The sequence below is a fragment of the Bos grunniens genome, chromosome 12 (genome assembly GCF_055505025.1).
Source record: "Bos grunniens cultivar Pamir isolate PY7600 chromosome 12, Bosgru_T2T1.0, whole genome shotgun sequence".
In the NCBI taxonomy this organism is placed as follows: domain Eukaryota; kingdom Metazoa; phylum Chordata; class Mammalia; order Artiodactyla; family Bovidae; genus Bos; species Bos grunniens.
Genome location: NC_141176.1, coordinates 26224984 through 26245003, shown reverse-complemented (window position 1 = coordinate 26245003; position 20020 = coordinate 26224984). Strand labels below are relative to the sequence as shown.

The following is a 20020-nucleotide window of genomic DNA, read 5'->3' as shown; positions in this document are numbered from 1 at the left end:
TTTGAACCCTATACCCTAATACTAAAGCTGGAACACAGTAAATTAAACCATATTCCTCCATATTGAATTCCAACTTCAGGTGACATGAAATATAGGTATTTCTTAGCCATATATATATATATATATATATATATATAATTTACTTGTAGCTCTGATAATTTCACATTCATTATCACCTGCCAAAGCAGATGTCTGAATTAAATATTGAAGTATTTGTTAAAGAGTCAAATCCATGAGACATTTAAATGTATTGTAATTTCTAACATTCACATAGATTAACATGTTAATGCTAGGCCAACTAATTTTTCTCAGTTACTTTTTGTGTGTTTGAATTTTAGCCATTTGTACTACTTCCATTGTTGTTTAGTCACTAAGTTTTGCCCAACTCTTTTGCGACCCTATGAACTGTAGCCCTCCAGGCTCCTCTGCCCATGGGATTTCCCAGGCAAGAATATTGGAGTGGGTTGCCATTCTGTTCTCCAGGGGATCTTCCCGACTCAGGAATACTGAACCCGCATCTCTTGCATTGACAGGCAGATTCTTTACCCTTGAGCCACCAGGGAAGCCCTTGTACTACTTTATATATATCAAAATAAGGATATCACAGCTAATTTCAGTTCAGCCCAGTTGCTCGGTCATGTCTGACTCTGAGACCCCATGGACTGCAGCACACCAGGCTTCCCTGTCCATCACCAGCTCCTGGAGCTTGCTCAGACTCATGTCCATCAAGTCAGTGATGCCATCCAACCATCTCATCCACTGTCATCCCCTTCTCCTCATTGCTAAGGAAATAGCTGTTTTGAAGTATTTACATTTTATGCCTACATCTTTTCCCTTCAGATGTGAATGCTTTCTTGTTTTCTTCATACTTATCTACCTTTGTGAATGATCTGATCAGTTGATTATCTGATTCACACTAAAGTGTAATTGTGTAAACGTGTGTAACTTTTATGGATCAGAAAACCTAGTTTGTGGTGAAGTACAGATTTTTTTGTAGAAAGTACAGTGATCTTAGAATGCCAAGTTCTAGGTTCCCAACCATGCATGTAGCTTTCTCCGCCTGTTTCCTCACCTGTAACATTAACACCCCTTGCGTTTCTCACAGAGTTATTTAGAACAAACGAAATACAAAAGGTACATTTTTTTTCTATAGTTGAAAGTAATATGTAAATGCAGTATATATCTATAAGAAAGTAATAGCTTTTTCTCTAACACTTACTGAAAGTAAAACAATCACAGTGACCTAAATTACTATATTTTGGTTGTGATTAGGGACTGAAGAAGACGTGGTAAAGTCAAAGAAAACATTCAGAAGTCAAGCGATAGTGAATCAGAATGCAGAGACAGAGCTTATGCTGGAAGGAGATGATGATGCGGTCAGTCTACTCCAAGAGAAAGAAATCGACAATCTCGCAGGTAAATTGTTAATTTTTTTATTTGTTATAATAAGTGCACATGATGTTGGTGAATTTGAGGTCAATCTTCTGGTGAATAAGCTTGTGCCAGTGGTTAGAACAGTGCTCAGTCATCTTAATGTTAATAATTTATCTCATTTCTAATATTGAAAAGAGGAAACTACACATCAGGCTAATGATAAATGAATAGCATCTACTCTCTGTGTAATGAAGAGCAACTTTTAATATAGAAAAAATAATGGAGAGCACAAATTGTTCTCACTAACTGCCTAAATAATTGGGGGTGAGGGTGGCAAGGGGAACACGATGGTAATTTAACCTATGACTAACATGCTAACAGCTATGAAAAATAGTTACTTCAACCAGGTGACTATGGAATTAGCCATTTCGTCCCTGCTGTCACTCTTGGGAATTCCTTCCCCATTACTGTTTTTTCTGTGTTCCCACAGCACTAATCCCCATTACTACAAAACATTCACTGCATGCCCATTCTCAGTTTTCACTCTGTTCTGGCGCTCGTCTAAGGTCAATTCAGAGCAGCAGATCAATGGCCCGATAGGTTATAGATGTCTTAGTGTTGGCCCATAACCATTTTGGGGTTTTAAACCACTTTGAGAATCCGATGGAAGTAGATTGTTTCATGAAGATACCCATACAGTCCTGTACAGAGAGCTCACTGACCCCTGGAAACCAATGTGTGGAATTATATCCTGGATCTTAGACTAAAAACTCCTGCTTTAGAGTCTCAAAAGAGGCTGAGTCTTAACCTTTATTCTGCATTTTCACCCCATACAACTTCGGAGTGGCAGATGGCAACAGAGAAGTGGACTTATAATCATCCTTCTATTTATAAAATAGTGCTCCTTTTTCTAGAAGTGTGCCAAAAATTACCTGGCATGTTTTAGGAATGTCTCCAACCATATTTCTGCCAGTTAGAAAACTCTGATTTTACCAAAGAGAAGTTATTGTTGATTGTAAACTGGAGACAGCACATTATTGTACCTCTCCTAGAAAGTGTTTAATAAGGCGGTTCTAATATCAGCTCTTGGATGTCCCTATGTTATTAGCAATTCTGTATCATGAAAATGATTTGTCCTGTTCAAAACTAATCTTAAGTCTATGAACCAGTGTTTGCCTCAGATTCCTAAGTAAATGTTCAAGTTTTGGTTCTGTTGTTTTTGTATTTTTTAAAAATACTTCAGAGATTTTTATCTGAGGCCATTTGGCAATTTAAACAAATGAAGTCATTATTTCTTTTTGCCACAATTTTTTTTTGTTTGTTTTTCCGGTCTTACTCTTGATCCTAATGAACTGGTGAATATTCACAAACATGATTCCTGACATTTTTAGATAATGTGTTGTCTTTCCTCATTCCCATATCCTCACAGATATGTTCAGTAATTATACAGTTATTTAGTTTAGCATCTCTGGACTTCAGTTTCCACTAAAGGTAGTTAATACATATCTGGCTACTGCCTTGAAGTTTATTATGATAAGATCTGCCCAGTAATACCAGAGGCAAAATCTGATAAAGTTTAATAACTCCTTTGTATTTCTCTCTTTTAATAGTAGACAGAGTAATTATTAATATTAATTTATGCTTATAAGCAAAATTCTCAAAATAACCTTAAGTTAAAATACTTGAAGAACAAAGAAAGTAGACTTGAAGTAAATTGTTTAAAAATCCAATTGTGCGGCCCTTGACCAATTCACTCTCTCAGTACTCCTCCCACTTCTGTCTTTTAAACAGATTTTTCTTTGAGCAAATTTGCTCCTTTACTTTCTACCTGGTCCTAACTCATAGTCTCTGTAGAATCCATTGTCTGAAAAACCTTGCAAAGTGTCCTAAAACATTGATCTTCTACCAGATCTTCAGTGTTCATGTTTAAATCAGCAGTGCACAGATGTGACCCTGATCTCTGAATGCCGTAGGAAAGAAGTAGGGTATGGATGTTTTGTGAAGCGAGAAGTAAGGGTCACAGAAAGCATCTGTATAGTTTGTAGGTGCCTCATAGATTCATTTTGTAAATACTAAAGCCTGTTTACTAATCTGGACTGCTGTGATAGTGACAATGTTACAGAAAAATAATTTGGAAAGTTGGTTACAAACCAGTATTTTTAGGTTCAAAAAATCAGCTGTTAATAAGTTTTAAACCATATATATATAATTTGTTTTCTAACGAATTCTGATCCAAATAATTGTTATCTCTGTCTCAGAAATTAAAATTTGTTCATTAATAATGCCTTTCTTAGGGTCAGTTTTTGTTTGTAGGAAAAAAAAAAAAAAGAGTAAGAATAGCTAGCATGTCTTGCTAGAAACCAGTCAGTATTCGAAGAGCTTCATGTGTAATAACCTATATTACCTGAATTTTACAAATCAGGATATAGAGGCCAAGACAAATGTAAGTAGCTTGCATAAGGTTAAGAAGTATATAATATACTTCCTTAGAAATTCATAGTATATGGCATGAACTAAAATGAACCAAGTAGTATATTTAAATAAATATGTGTATATATTTAAAGACTCTTCTAAAATGATGTAGAACAAGATCCTTGGTTTATAACTCAATTTTTATGGACTCCTAGTATACTGTACTTAAAAGTTTATGAATAAGCCTGGTAATTAATTTCACCTTTATATATGGGTTTCCCCAAATCATCTTGTAAGTTAAAATCTGACAGAGCATTTTTGGCACATTTGGATTTAAATATTGACCCTTTCTCGTGTTTTCTCCATTTTCTTTTAGTTTTAATAAAGATAAAATGTCGACAAAGTTCTACAGTTTTAAATGTCAACAATTTTCTATTTCACTTTTAGTTCCTTTTCTTCCCAAGCTGTTCATCTCAAGAGGCAAGTTAAATAAATGTGTGTGATTATTAATTGCTCAATTTATTACATATTTTGCAAATGGCTAATATGATTATAATATAGAACTATGTCAATCAATTCAGTAATTACAATAACACCTAACTTAATTTATTTAAATTGCTGTTTTAGTTTATAGTGATTGACCAATGTGAATTAGTACCTAAGATATCCTATGTAACTAAAATTTTCAATTTACTAATTATATTTTTACTTAAAACATTGAAATTATTTTAATTCAACTGATTTTAATCTAAAATCTCATTTATTTTCATCTGAAATTTAATTTGGCAGGTTATTTCTTCAAACAATTGTTGAGTAAAATTTAAAATTAACTCAAATTTATGTGAATTGACAAGTGAATGATTTACTTGATCGAAAGACTTTTCTCCCACTGATAAAATGTATTTCATTTTTTTTAGAGTAGTATTTCTGTCACATATTTGTAAAACAATAGAAATATTTTACATAATAGAATTATAATGCATGTGGATTCCTTTATTATTGCTTCCAAATGTTAGTAATTTTGCTAATTTAGGGAATTCTGAGTTAATGACAATGGTCCTTTATGCTTTATCAGTTCTGTAAGTGGTAGAAAAATGTTTTGTGTGTATGTAAGCTATTATTACCAACAATCCACCCATATACTTAATGTCAAATAACTGAAAAGATTTTCTGCAAGCCCACACCACCAATGTTCAGACTTCTCTTTCCGCCCAAAATGTCCTTGATACATCTCTGCAGTACACCATCCCTTATCTCCTGTTATCAAAATCTCTACCCTTTTAAAATACCTACTTAAATATAATACTTTATGAAATACTCACTAGCCAATCCTAGCTTCCCATAATAATTTTTGGCAGCAACTTTTCTGTTGCCATACAATTGACTCATTTAAAGTGCACAATGATTTTAATGATTTTTGTATATTTACAGTTATGTAACCATCACCACCATTTAAGAACATTTCATCACCCCAAGAAGAAATCTCATACTCTTTAGCTATTCCTCCCAAAATTCTCATCTTCCCTCCCTTCCTTCCAGCCCTAGAGGACCATTAACCTGCTTTCTGTCTCCATACATTTGCTTATTCTGCACATTTCATGTCAGTGGAATCATATAATATGGAGTCTTTTGTGACTAGTTTCTTTTAGTTATCATAATGTTTTCAAGGCTCATCCATGTTGTAACGTGTATGTCTTTTTTTACTGTGAATAATATTCCACTGTTGGACTGTATCACATTTTGTTTATCCATCCTTCGTTGTTTTTCAAATGTTTATGGACATTTGGTTTGTTTTCATCTTTTGGCCATTACAACAATGCTGCTGTGAATATTCATTTGCAACATTTTATGCAAACATATGCTTTTATTTCTCTTGGGTGTATACCTAGGCATGGAATTGCTGGGTCAAATAATTATTTTTAACTTTTTGAGGAACTACTAGACTGCTTTCCAAAGTGGCAGCATTATTTTATATTCCTGTCAGCAGTATGCAAGGGTCCAGTTTCTCCACATTTTTCCCAGTGCTGGTTATTATCTATCTTTTTATTATAGCTAACCCATAAAATTTTGATTATATTACTCTCAAGACACTTTATTACTGAAGCCTTGTTTTGCAGATGCTTTTCTGTATATTTCCCTCCTTTTAGACTGTAACACTAGCAACTATATCCCTTGTACCTTTGAACCATGAGGAAATTGTCTAAAAAGATTACTTGCCCTTAAAATGTTCCCATTGAAAAAGTTCATTATACGTAAGCTGGAGAGCTGAGATAATTACTGGATAATTTATACCAAAATCAAGAGACAAAATAAAACTTCTTTTAAGCTATTGAAATTAAGTGTTTGGGGCTTGAATTATCAGATCATATGTTCATACTGATTCATTCATTCAGATAATCACTTGACTTTTCCAGAGTAAGAATACCTACAGTTAAGCTAATCTTGGTTCCATCCCAATTTCCAGGAATTATGTCACTTTAACTAAATGTTTCTTGAGGTTCCACCATTTTTAACATGAAGATACCCCTGTGAACTCCTAATCAAAAAATTGTTTTTCTCTACCACATACAAAACATGTCCTGTAACCAATGGACTATAATGTTGCTTTGAATATTTTGAAAAGAGTAATTATAATTAGTACAGGAAACTAGCATTAGGAGGAAGAAGTGTTAGAATGTAAGGGGTTGGATTTTTCTGGGAGGGAAGGTTTTCAAAGTGGTGAGGTGGTAGATTTACAATCCTTTACACACAGGTGCACACACACACACACTTTCTAACCAAAATCAAGAATCTGAAATTTATAAGAAATACATGATGTGAATTTAAGACTGAGAAAAAGTTTAGCTCTAAGTAGGAGACCTAAGAAAAGTAGAATGTAGTCACCTTCCTCGCATGGCTCACCTTTAATGCTCGTAACAGTTCCCAGTGCAATTCCACTGATGTTTATTGGGCAGTGGTTGTTCAGACTGCTTTTCTCAGTGTTAACTGGTAGAACTGTTTGCATTTCTTTCAGTCTTTGTTCTACCAATTCAAAATGAAAGCAATTATCAAATGTGAATGGGGGAGAAACTTGTTTAGAGTTTTTAAAATTATGAAATTTTCAGGTATTCAGCATTATAATTCAACATCTGTATAAAGTACTCACCTTCACAATTTTAATTATCTTTCATCACTGTATAGTTGACTCCCTACACCAGTTTTTTAGAAATTTTTTTAAGTTTGACCATTCCTACCTCCCTAAATCTACTTGACTGCATTTCATGTACTCATTTACTTACTTATTAACACCTTTTGAGTACTTAGTGACTATGTAGAACTCTGGGGTTCAGAAACTGATAGGGAAGAAAGTCATCAGGAGAATTAGTTCTACTTCCACTCTTCAGTAAATCAAATAACCAGGAAATTATGGTACAGAGTATGTCTACCCTAGGTAAGTGAAAGTAGACAATTAAGATGATCAGAGAGATAATTAGGCCTTTAAGTGTTCTAACTTGGAATGTTCAGCACCCAGAGACAAAGTTGTGTATATAGCAAGTGAAGGTTACCTAAAAACTGAGCTAAGAAAGGAAGGTAAAGCAAAACATAGGGCAAACAAGAAGGAAGAACTCAAGATTCTAGACAATTATAATAATAAAATGAAAGGAACGGCAGAATTCTAAAACTGAAGACTTTTTCAAGGAAATGTGTTATTTAAATAAGAAAAAAAGAGTATGAGCTGAAATCACAGAAAAAAAATATTGTAATTGTTTAATGGAATAAGAGAATAAGTTCTGTACATGAAAACAAGGTCAGTGTTTCATAGATGGAGATAAACTCTGACTCAGATCTTGTCTGCTTGAGTTAGGCCTAACTATTCCACACAACTCAAATCAAGTAGAATTAATGAAGATTCTTTTCCTGATAGAACTAATATTTTTTTTTAAATCCCTGGCATTTATAATTAAGTAGTTTTAATTACAAAGTCTAACTAGACTGTAGTCAACCTGATATTTGTATTTAAAGGAAAATAGTTTTTAAACATGCTAGATTCTCTGAAAAGCATTATTTTTTGCTCAGGATTTTTTCCTTAATTTTTAAACCCATGTGTATTTTAAGGGAAATTTAATCCATATGTCCCCGACTCAGTCACACTTAACTCATCAAAATGTTGTTTAGTAAAAGCTATTTGATGTTGAAAAAGCCTCATGAGTCCTGGTAAGTCTTTCTCTCTTGGAATTAGAAAGTTGCTTTGCACTCATAAATAGTATACCCAAAGGGTTCGTGTTCAGTTCCAAACACAGAATTCACAAAGATCTTAGAGACAGTGTTAACATATGCTCATTTCTTACCAAAGCTAAAATATTTAAACTTCTACGTTAATTTTAAATTCAGTTGAAGAGTTGTGAAAATCAGTGAAAGCTTCACCTTGAATATCTATCCTTCTTAGCCTTTCTTAATTATTTTTAGTGTCTCCATGGCCATTTTAGAGTCTGCAAACATTTTACTATATCCATCTCTCTTTATCTGCCAAAGTATGTGTCTCCTCCAACCATGGATTCTGTAGTCTATAAAAACACTTTTAAGGTACTTTTAACTGTAATGATATCCCACCAATCAAATTCTGTAAATTTAAAATATAAAAGGATATAATTCAACTATGTTTATTACACATAAACCATGATTCCGATCATATATAATTTTCTTGCATCTTTTTTTTTTAATTTTAAGAATAAGCATTTCTTTGTATGCTGTAGATCTTTCAAGACCACTATGATGAGATCTCTTTCTTTCTAATAAAGCATTTTAGATGAGACCTATTTTTATTTTTTACTGTTTTCGCTTTATGGAGAGTATCCCACAAAGTAATCTCTTTCAGATTTATAGTTAAACTATAAACTATAGTTAAACTATATACCACCAACATGCAAAATAGGGGCAGCTTGCAACTCAATTCAAGTACCATCTCTCTCCTAGGAAGCTAATGTTTCAATATGCCATGTTTTTTGTTTTTTTTTTAAGTGTACGAATGAGTGAATTTTATTCACTTGTTGAAAATGTATGGGTCACCTCGTTTGTCACACTTGGAGGAAAAAAGTGTGAGATAACAAAACTGTTTTCCCAATGTCAGACTGTGGGTTTTAGTTAATTGAAAAAGAGGAAGGGGTGAAGTTTCATTATGGTATCACTGCCTCTTTCCAGAGTGTTCTGTGCTCCCTCTGAAAGAATTTGGCACTAATTCACAATTAGGTGAAAAACTGATTTTGCCCCCACATTTAGAGTAGTGCCATGCTGCTGTTGCTAAGTCGCTTCAGTCGTGTCCGACTCTGTGCGACCCGATAGACGGCAGCCCACCAGGCTCCCCCGTCCCTGGGATTCTCCAGGCAAGAACACTGGAGTGGGTTACCATTTCTTTTTCCAATGCATGAAAGTGGAAAGTGAAAGTGAAGTCCTTCTCTCATGCCCAACGCTTAGCAACCTCATGGACTACAGCCTTCCAGGCTCCTCCGTCCATGGGATTTTCCAGGCAAGAGTACTGGAGTTGGGTGCCATTGTCTTCTCAGAGCAGTGCCATACAAAAGGACAAATAAGTCTTTCTGCATACTGAAAATATTTTATTGATTTAATTATTTTGCTTCAATGACTTAGTGCTTCGGAGCCAGAGTCACAGCCTGCAGAAGGATCTCCAACATAAATAGCACTAAGAATAAGTTTTTACATGGAAATCCATTTATATGTAGTTATTCCAGTAAAATCTGCTCCATCAGTTCAGGCATCAGTCCAATAAAATATAAATCTAGAACTTTGTATCAGCAAAAAAGAAGAGAAAGTCAGGCAGAATTTGCTGGCTAAGTATTGTTAAAAATCTTCTTTCCAGACAAAGAGTTTAGGCAGTTTTATTGATCAAAAGAAGACCAATAGTAATGTTTTATGTGTTTTTTTGTTGAAAAGTTCTGTTGAATTTTCCCCTCATTTTTAGCAGATGAAACAGCTAAATATATTTTTAGCAGATGAAGCAGCTAAATATGTTCAATTTGTATCTAAAATAGGAACCTTAAGAACCAAATATCAGGAAAACTTTCTTAAAAAGTATGGCTGAGTCCCTTCACTTTTCACCTGAAACTATCATGACATTGTTAATCAGCTATACCCCAGTAAAAAATGAGAAGTGTAAAAAAATAAAATCTTTCTCTCTCTCTCACACTCACACACACAAATAAATCTTGCATCTAAGAATGGATTGTGTGGATAAGTCTGTATTCACCAGGCAGTTTTCAGGGTGTGGGGAGAGGATGAGCTAGTTAAGTAGTAAAGAGTAAGTGCAGATGGGCAAATGATGCTGGGAGATAGAATTTGCATAAGGGAAAAAACAGCCCTACAGGCTGAAAACTTCACAACTCTATGAATTAGGTATTACAGTTCATTCTAAGATGTGTAAACTTAGGGTCAGACTTTGGGGTGTTTATTTATGATCACATAACAAATAAGTGGGCCAAGAAGTGAACCCATTCTTTCACCAAAAGCCCTTGTTCATCTATTACATCACTGTTTTCTTTTTTTAATCCTAAGTTATAACCTGTTGATGGGTTAGCAAATCAATTACTTGAACTATTACCAGTGTTTTTGTAAATGAAATAAAAGAGAAAAGATTCAAATAGAAAATGTCAAAATTCATCACACACAATAAAGATAAGAGCTGGAAGGACCTATTTGAGTCCTTATTCTCTGTTGTCAGATCCTAACTTGACTCAGGTTGGATGTGGTTATCCAAGCAAAACAAATATAAAATATTCAACATATACTGTGTGTAAGACGTTATGGTGGGTATTTGGGGTAAAAAGACACATGATTAAAGTTCCTGTTTTCAAAGACTTTACAGTGTAGTGGGAGAACAGATAATGGAATAAAAAAAAAAAAAAACGTCCTAGATATACAAAGGAAACCATGATAACACAAAACAGGGCCCTTGACCACCATGTGTATTCTGGAAAGCCTTCCTAGAATGGATGTTTCCTGTTTTGAGTCTGGAATCATAAGTTAAAATTTGGAGTTTTTACAGACAACATGTGAACATCACGTGCTAAAATATCACCTTCCCTGTGAAACTACACTAGTTCTCAGTTATTCAGGTCAAAGTATGAGGCAGAAATCTCTGAAGCTGAGATTGACAGGGTTACAGGTGGTGCATTTTGTGCCATAAGGACCCTATATTTTACCCTAAAGGCTACAGTGAGACAATAATGATTTTTAAGCATGGCAATGGAAAGAACTAATTAATTTAAAAAAAATTACTCAGGCCACTGTGCTGATTATGATTTTAGGATGTCTAGACTTGAGGTAAGAGGCTCTTGTTGCCCACATCAGAGGTAATGAAAGCTTGAACTAAATTGGTGGTAGAAGAAAGAGAAGGGGACAGCTTCGAACAACACGGAGGAGGTCAGATGTGAGGGACCATGATAATTAATCAGTTGTGAGGAGTAGGAATGAGGGGAATCTGGCCTGGGAGAAGTAATTATCTAGAAGCTATTAAATGTGTTTGGGAATGTAAAGATGCAGGGCTTTAGGGGAAAGAGAAATGAAGATGACTGGTCATCCTGGTCTGTTGGATATCTGAGTTTTTCTAATATATATGAAGGTTTGTAATTTGAGAGCCAAGTTGGGCATAGAATTCATAATTTAAACCTCTGAGATCACCGAAGGAAAGTAAGAATATAGAAAGAGAAGAGCAGCAGCCCAAAGTCAGATCCCCTGTGGAACATAAGGTTTAACTGGCCAACAAAGGACAACATCTCAGGGATACCAAGAAGGAGGTCAGGAAGAAAGAGAACAGGAGAGAATACAGGCACACCTGGGAGATATTGTAGGTTCTGTTCCACAAAGCGAGTATTGGAGTCGATCAAGTCACGTGATTTTTTGTTTTCCTAGTGCATAGAAATTATGTTAATGTTTAAATTATACTATAGTCTGTAAGTGTGCAATAGTATTGTGTCTAAAAAAGTGAAAATATCTTAATTTTTAAATATTATTGTTAAAAAATGTCAACCATCATCTGAGCCTTCAGCTAGTCATACTCTTTTTGCTGGTGGAGGGTCTTGCCTCTATGTGAAGTCTGCTGACTGATCAAGGTGGTGGTTGCTGAAAGCAGGAGTGTCTGTGGCAATTTCTTAACATAAGACCACAGTGACGTTTGCCACATGGATTGACTCGTCCTTTCACAAATGATTTCTGTGTAGCATGCAATGCTATTTGATCACATTTGCCCACAACAGAATCTTTTAAAATTGAGCTTTGTCCTCTCAAACCCCATCACTGCTTTATCAGCTAAGTTTATGTACCATTTCTTTTTAAAGTATGTATGTATTTATTTACTTGGCTGGGCCGAGTCTTAGTTGTGGCATGTGGGATCTAGGTCTCTGACCAGGGATTGAACCAGGCTCTCTGCACTAGGAACGTGGAGTCTTAGCCACTGGATCACCAAGGAAGTCCCTATGTACCATTCTTAATCCTTTGTTGTCATTTCCGCAGTCTTCACAGCAACTTTACAGGCAGTAGATTCCATCTCAAGAAACCATTTTCTTTGCTTATCTATATGAAACAATTCCTCAACTGTTCAAGTTTTATCATGAGATTGCAGCACTGCAGTCACATCTTCAGGCTCCACTTCTCATTCTAGTTCTCTTGCTGTATTTACCACATCTACAATTATTTCCTCCAGTGAAGTCTTGAACACCTCAAAGTCATCCATGAGGGCTGGAATCAACTTCTTCCAAACACCTGTTGACATTTTTATCTGTTCCCATGAATCACAAATCTTAATAGCATCTAGAATGGTGAATCCTTTCCAGAAAGTTTTCAAATTACTTTCCCCAAACTCATAAGAGGAATCACTGTCAGCTGCAGTCTTATGAAATGTACTTCTTACAAAGACTTGAAAGTCAAAACAGCTCCCTGATCCATGGGCTGCAGAATAGACATTATGTTAGAAGGCTTGAAAACAGCATCAATCTCCTTGTACATCTCCTTCAGAGCTCTTGGGTAACCAGGTGGATTGTCAAGGAGCAGTAATAATTTGAAAGGAATTTTTTTTGCTGAGCAGTATGTCTCAACATTGGGCTTAAAATATTCAGCAAACCAGGTTGTCAACAGATGTGCTGTCATCCAGGCTTCATTAGTTCATTTTACGGATCACAGACAGAATAGTTTCAGCATAATTCTTAAGGGCCCTAGGATTTTCAGAATGGCAAATTCGCATTGGTTTCAACCTAAAGTCATCAGCTGCTTTAGACCCTAACAAGAGTCAACCTGTTCTTCGAAGCTTAAGGTATTGACTTCTCTGGCTTTGAAAGTCCTAGAAGGATGGCATCCTCTTCCAATAGAAGGTCATTTTTCATCTACAAAAAAAAAAAAAAATCTGTTGTTCAAGATACTGAACTAAGTATCTTGGCTAGACCTTCTGGAAAACTTGATGCAGCTTCTACATTAGCACTTGCTGCTTCACTTTTTACTTGTATATTATAGAGATAGCTTCTTTCCTTAAACCTCATGATTCAGCCTCTACTGGCTTCAGACTTTTCTGAAAAAGTTCCTCACCTCCTCTCTCAGCCTTCATAGAATTAAAGAGAGTTAGAACCTTTGGGTTAGACTTTGGCTTAAGGGAAAGTTGTAGTTGGTTTGATCTTCTATCCAGATCACTCAAACTTTCTCCAATGGGCAATAAAGATGTTTCCTTTTTTATCATTCATGTGTTCACTGATGTAGCACTTTTAATTTCCTTCAAGAACTTTTCCCTTGCATTCACAACTTGGCTAACTCTTTGGCACAAGAGGAATAGCTTTTGACCTATCTCTGCTTTTAGCATGTCTTCCCCACTAAGCTTAATCATTTCTAGCATTTGATTTTAAGTGAGAGACCTATGACTGATTCTTTCACTTGAACAGTTCAAGGCCAATGTAGGGTTATTAATTGGCCTAATTTCAATATTGTTGTGTCTCAGAGGACAGAGAGACCCAGGGAAAAGGAGAAAAGCAAGAGAATGCGCTGGTCAATGGAACAGTCAGAAGAAACACAACATTTGTCACTTAGGTTCACAATCTTGGTGGGGTTCATGGTGGCCAAAAGCAATTACAGTAGTAATATCAAGGATCACTGGTCATACATCACTGTAACAAATATAATGATAATGAAAAAGTTTGAAATATTATGAGAATTACCAAAAGGTGACAATCAGACTTGAAGTGCACAAATGCTGTTGCAAAAATTGGTGCTGATAAGAGTTTCTGCATGCAAGATTGCCACAAACTTCAGTTTGTTTAAAAAAAAAAAAAAAACTCTATAAAGTGCAATAAGCATGAGTTTCGTCTGTAATATACTGCAGAAATCAAGGAACTCTGACTCAGTAATTTTCAAACTGATATTCCTTGGAACACAGTTATTCCTTGAAATACGCTAAAAAGAAAATATGTAGTTAAATATATTTGGGAAATTCTGGGTTTAAAAATAAAACGTTACACAGATTGTGTTTTCTTTATTTTTTTTAATGAATGGAAGGACTTTTCCAAGCCTTTAGCATTTTAATTAACATGTAGGTCCCTAACACCTTGGCCTAAGTAGAGGATGAGGGTGAAGACAAAAGCAGTGAATGGGAGTGATGAACTAAGAGGTAAAAACTGGTGTCTAGAAGCTTAACTAAAGAGAGGAAACCAAGATAAGAGAGAAGCAGAAGTGGGGGAGGGTAGGACTGATAGCCTGGTGGAGAGAGTACCTGACTTGAACAGTACGAAAGTTCAAATTGAGGATGAGCAGTTTTTTTCCTGAAGAAAACTGGAGGAAAAGAAATAACAGTAAATACAGAGGCAGAAAGATCTTTAGATAGAGGAGGACATCAAGATAAATAACCGAATTTTATTTTCTGCAAAATATGAGTACTTCGCTTTTATGCAGTCAGGATGGATGAATGTTCATATGTGGATTTTTCTAGGAAGGGACCAAATATTTAATCATCTTCAAGAGATGCGTGAGCTCAAAAAAGGACAGACACTGCTGCTCCACACTGTGATGCCTGAGCTTTAATCTTTGGTTCCTTAACCTAAAAAATATGACATTCAAGGCTACATGTATTTTTTCAGTCTCATCCAGCACTGTTCCCCTTCACATCTATTAACTGCTGTCCCATCTGATTTTCTCCTGTGCGTATCCCGCCCTATTTGTTCAAACTCTTTTCCTGCTCACACACTCTTCCCTGTACATCCACCTATCTGAATCCTACCCATCCATCCATCACAACTCACTTCAGTTCACTGCCTCACCTGGCCCCACCATATCCTCCCCAAGAGCTGGAAATCTTACAGTTCGGTGACTGTCTATAGGATTTTTATTATTTTTATGTTCTGCTCTTGGTGGGAGGCTGTATGCCTTGCTGTGCCATGCTAAGTCGCTTCAGTTAGTCCAACTCTCCACAACCCTATGGACTGTAGCCCACCAGGCTCTTCTGTCCATGGGGATTCTCCAGGCAGGAATACTGGAGTGGGTTGCTGTGCTCTCCTCCAGGGGATCTTCCCCACCTAGGAATCAAACCAAGGTCTCCCGGCATTGCAGGAGGATTCTTTACTGTCTGAACCACCAGGGAAGCCCAAGAACACTGGAGTGGGTAGCCTATCCCTTCTCCAGGGGATCATCCCAACCCAGGAATTGAACTGGGGTCCCCCACATTGTAGGTGGATTCTTTACCAGATAAACTACCAGGGAAGCCCGGGAGGCAGTATACTTACCAGTAAATACCCTGGAGTCAGGTCACCAGGTTTGAATCATGTCTCTGCCCTTTCCAAGTTGAGTGACCTTCCCTAAGTTGCTTCAGCTCCCAGTCTCATTTTCTCTCTGTAAAATGGAAATCATAGCTGTACCTATCTGCTGGTGTGTTACGAGGAACAAATGAGATTCATACATGTCAAGTGCTTTAACAATGCTTAGGTAAACTCTTTCTCCTTTATTCCATACTTATTCCTATATATTTCTTATCTTTGCTATGTATTTTAAGCGGTTTGTGGGTAAGATCCACACCTTATACATTACTGCATTCTCTCAGTGCTTGAAACAGTGAATAATTGAATAATTTTTGCTAGCTACATGAATGAATGAATTAAATGAGTTCAACATTTGTCTCAGTATTTAATTTACAAAGAGAAAACAACTTACACACTGGGAAAAATGTGGCAGTTATAAAATTATGTCATTTAAAAAATAATAGTATGCATGTTATATGTATATATAGCTGGAATGACCAGCTGCATTTTAACTCCTATTGGAGCATATTTTAAAATTGATCTCTTCTATAAAATGCAAAGTCCAGCATATTTTTAAAGAACAACTTGAAATCAATTCCAGAAAAATATAAAAGATGTAATCTGTTATTTTAATTGACCGTTTTACTATGATATATAAATGCAACAAAGATGTTTATCATTTTCTGTATTCAGTTGAGAGAAAATAATTCCCTTGTCTTCAAGTAGCTTATGCCAAATGGGAGAAACAGCCTTCTAAATGCAGACATCTGATGCATTTTAAGTGCTGCAATAAAGATGTGCCCAGGAAACCATGAAAAAGTAAAAACAAGTCAGTCCTCTAACCAAGGGGTGCAAAGACTTAGTCATCCTGGTCCAGTAGATTTAAATCATGTCCCCCAGTTTATTCACTCATCCAATCTAGTAGGAAGTTACTCTTCTTGATCATTAAATGATATCCTAGTGCCATGAAAGAGTCAGTACCTTTCCAGAAACTGAAGAATGGATTCCATATGTTGTACGGAACGTGATATAACTAGAATCACAGTTTTCTCAGCTGGCTCACCTAGTGAATCAAAAGGCAGAGCAAATTATCACCCACAAACATTGAAATTATCACTGCTTTTTAGTATATGTTTATGCTGGGAAATAATTCAGGAATATTTTACTTAGAGTATATATGCTTTGTAAGCTGTTCCTTCTGTAGGGTTGTCTTTGCCGAAAATGCACTGGTTTTTGTTGGTTTCATTTTAACATAAAGAGTTATCGGGTCTACGAAAGAATCACAAACATAAATGATAGGTTAACTAAAGTTAAGGCCTATCAAATTATCTCTTAGGACTTATAAAATTATTTATTATAAACACATTAAATGGGGTTTTAGATAGATGTTCTACCATGGTGAATAGATATTTTGTTAAAATGTAGTCTTCAGTTTATCTTATATAGAGGGCTCCATTGTTTCTGTTTCTGCTTCAGACTCTGGTAAGCTGAGTTTTACCAGAAGTAGGTTTGCTCACCTCTGAAAAGACTCATGTGTATTTTGAAGCATCTGTCTCATTTTATACAGTAACAATCTAAGGAAGACACTGCACAGCAGGATGATTGGTTATTGTTCATCTCAATTTATGGATAGATTATGTTCAAAACTTAAGGATAGATTAGGTTCGCTTCCCTGGTGGCTCATCTGGTAAAGAATCCGCCTGCAATGTGGGAGACCTAGGTTCAATCCCTGGGTTGGGAAGATCCCTGGAGAAGAGAACAGCTACCCATGCCAGTGTTCTGGCCTGGAGAATTCCATGGACTGTATAGTCCATGGGGTCACAAAGAGTCAGACGCAACTGAGTGACTTTCACTTATGTTCAAAAAGTCGCCAAAGAGCACAAAGAGGCCATTTCTTGGGTAGAGTGAGTTTTGTATAAAATTTGGATTTATAGAGTGTTCATAATTGGTAGTGTGGGGAGTGTGTGTGTGTGTGTGTGTGTGTTAGGGAAGGAGGTGATAATGCTGGAATGCAAATTTATTACTCTTGGGTTATGTATGCTATGAGTTGTTCAAGTTATATTTTCCTGATTTAAGCAAAAATATTCTGGAATTCTTTTCCCTGCAAGAAAAGTTTTTGAAAAATCTCAGAGCATCATTATTCTGGTAATATATTTGGACCACTATCAATATTTTCTGCATTTAAAGAAAAGCGTCACTGGTAGACATTTTATTACTTTCCTTTTTTTTTTTTTTTTTTTTGAGGCATTTCAAATGCTTGAAACCCAGGAAACTCTGGGTAGTAGGAAACTCAGATCTTCTGCAGCATTCACCCCTAATTGCCCTCACCCTTAGGCACATACACAAACACCTCCATTTTCTTAATGGTTAAAGTTTTCCTAGGATTCCAAAACAAAGTTCCAGCTTTCTCATATTCTCATAGTCTTCAGTTGCTTTGAGATTAAACATTTCATTCATGTAATCATATGGTGTAAACATTCCTTTAAATTGGTAGTGCCCTACTTAAAAATAAGTTCAAAGCAGCAATAAATATTTTAGATATGTTTGGTCACTCCTGCCGTGAGTTATTTTCCTACAAATTCTATTCTCACTATAGAAGCGTTTGTAAAACTTTACATACTATATTTTTGTGCTAAAATTTTCTGGAATGATATCCTTTTCCACTAAACATAAAGAATCTCACATTAGTTTTACTTCTTCTAAATAATGCAGGACTGTAAGTTTAGTAATTTTACAAAGATTAGTCAATGCTTATTATCCCCAAATAATGGTCTTTTACGTGTTCTAACAGCAAATTGAACATGTGGTTTCAGAGTAATTGAGATTGGAGTAAATCCATATAGCTAATAAAACTTTTATTAATATTAAACTAAGTTTAGAAAATATTCAAGTGACTCTAAAATACATCATAATTTCATGTACACTAAGTATATTTTTTGCCAACTAAAAGTCATCAATAATTGTAACAATGCCAATTTTAATTGAATTTCAACTCCTTGTCCATATATATATATATATATGTATATATATATATATATATATATATATATTCTTTGTCTTGCTTTATATTGAAGCTTGTAAGAATTTTAGCAGTTTGAGAATTTAATCACCATAATTGACTTTTAATAGCTGGAATGCTGTTGACTCTCTCCCTTAAAAAAATGATTAATTCCTGAATCTGAGGAAGAAAAAAGCAGCCTCTGACCTCAGGAAACTGGCCTGACCCTTACAAGGAGGCTTCAGGATCACTGGGAGCTGGCCTGGGGCTCACAGCTCAGTCATGGTGTTCTCCTATTGGACCTAAACAACCTCACAGAACACCAGCATCAGACAAGTCCACATGATGATGTGAGGTAAAAAAACACTATAATTTTGTCTAAGCACAGACAAAAGCAAGATCACTCTATACAACTTACCTGAACATTAACATCCTCCTTTACTCCTTATAGGAGCAACTGCTTCTTCTCTATCAATCACAGTTTTAGCCTAGGTCTAGTCGCCAAGTTGTGTCCGACTCTTTGTGAACCCATGGACTGTAGCCCACCAGGCTCCTCTGTCCATGGAATTCTCCAGGTAAGAATACTGGAGTGGGTTGCCATTTCCCTCTCAAAGGGATCTTCCTGACCCAAGGATAGAAACCCTGTCTCCTACACTGCAAAGTCTTTACCATCCGAGCTACCAGGGAAGGTCTAGTCCTAGATAAGATTAAGCTTAATCACAGAATTATTGCCAATCCTGACAGAGCCCAATCCAGAGCAAAGCTCTTCTTTGAACCCTTCCCCAAATCACTTAACCAGAGCTCTGATCCTACAGCAAGTCCTTTCTGAACCCTCTTACCTAGTCATCTCATGGTTCCTTCCTATCTCCCTCACAGCAGTGAGCAGTTAGCACCACCTTCTCAACTCCAGTTGTGTTCCTGGTGGTTTTTGGCAGGAGGGTATGATACATCCATAGCCCCCAAATTGTGACTATTGAACTAGTAGTTAAGTAAAAATGTAAAAGACCTGTGTAAACTGTAAAGTTCTGTCTAAAAGTTGATGTATCATGACTTCTAGGCTTAGAATTTTGTTCTCAGTAAAATCCTCCAAACCCACAAGTGGTTTTTAACATTCTACTTTTAAATATATATTTGATGAATAGTTCCCTTCCTAAATATAAAACATATGTATTTTCTACTCTACTCTACCCCTCCACTGAATAAAGATCCCATGGCTCTAAAGAGAAGTTAATTCTTCTTAAGAGTTTCCATTGTGCTTGGGTAATCTTTGTTCTAGTTCAGATTTTAAATTAGCATCTAAATTAATGGCAAGTCATATCCCTGTCCTCTCAAATAGTAATGGATCAATACTTCTTAGACATTATACTGCCAATTCTAAAAGGTAAGTAACATTTATTTTTCCTTTAGTTAGCACTTTTGATGGTAAAACTTTTAACCACTGGATGTAGCAACAAAAAGGGGGGTGGTTTGGTTCCATCCA

The 20020-nt window shown here is 35.8% G+C and overlaps 1 protein-coding gene across 9 annotated transcripts in view; it reads left to right on the top strand.

The window, feature by feature from the left end:
• Positions 1-20020, top strand: part of NBEA (neurobeachin) — a 672061-nt gene that overhangs the window by 437908 nt on the left and 214133 nt on the right. For all 9 annotated transcript variants that reach the window (XR_015138069.1, XM_086329378.1, XM_086329374.1 and 6 more), the window contains one exon: positions 1273-1416. Coding sequence is in view for 8 of the 9 variants with exons in the window: in XM_086329378.1 (XP_086185504.1) it covers positions 1273-1416 (144 nt within the window). In the remaining variant the exon portion in view is untranslated. The remainder of the gene's footprint in view (positions 1-1272; positions 1417-20020) is intronic.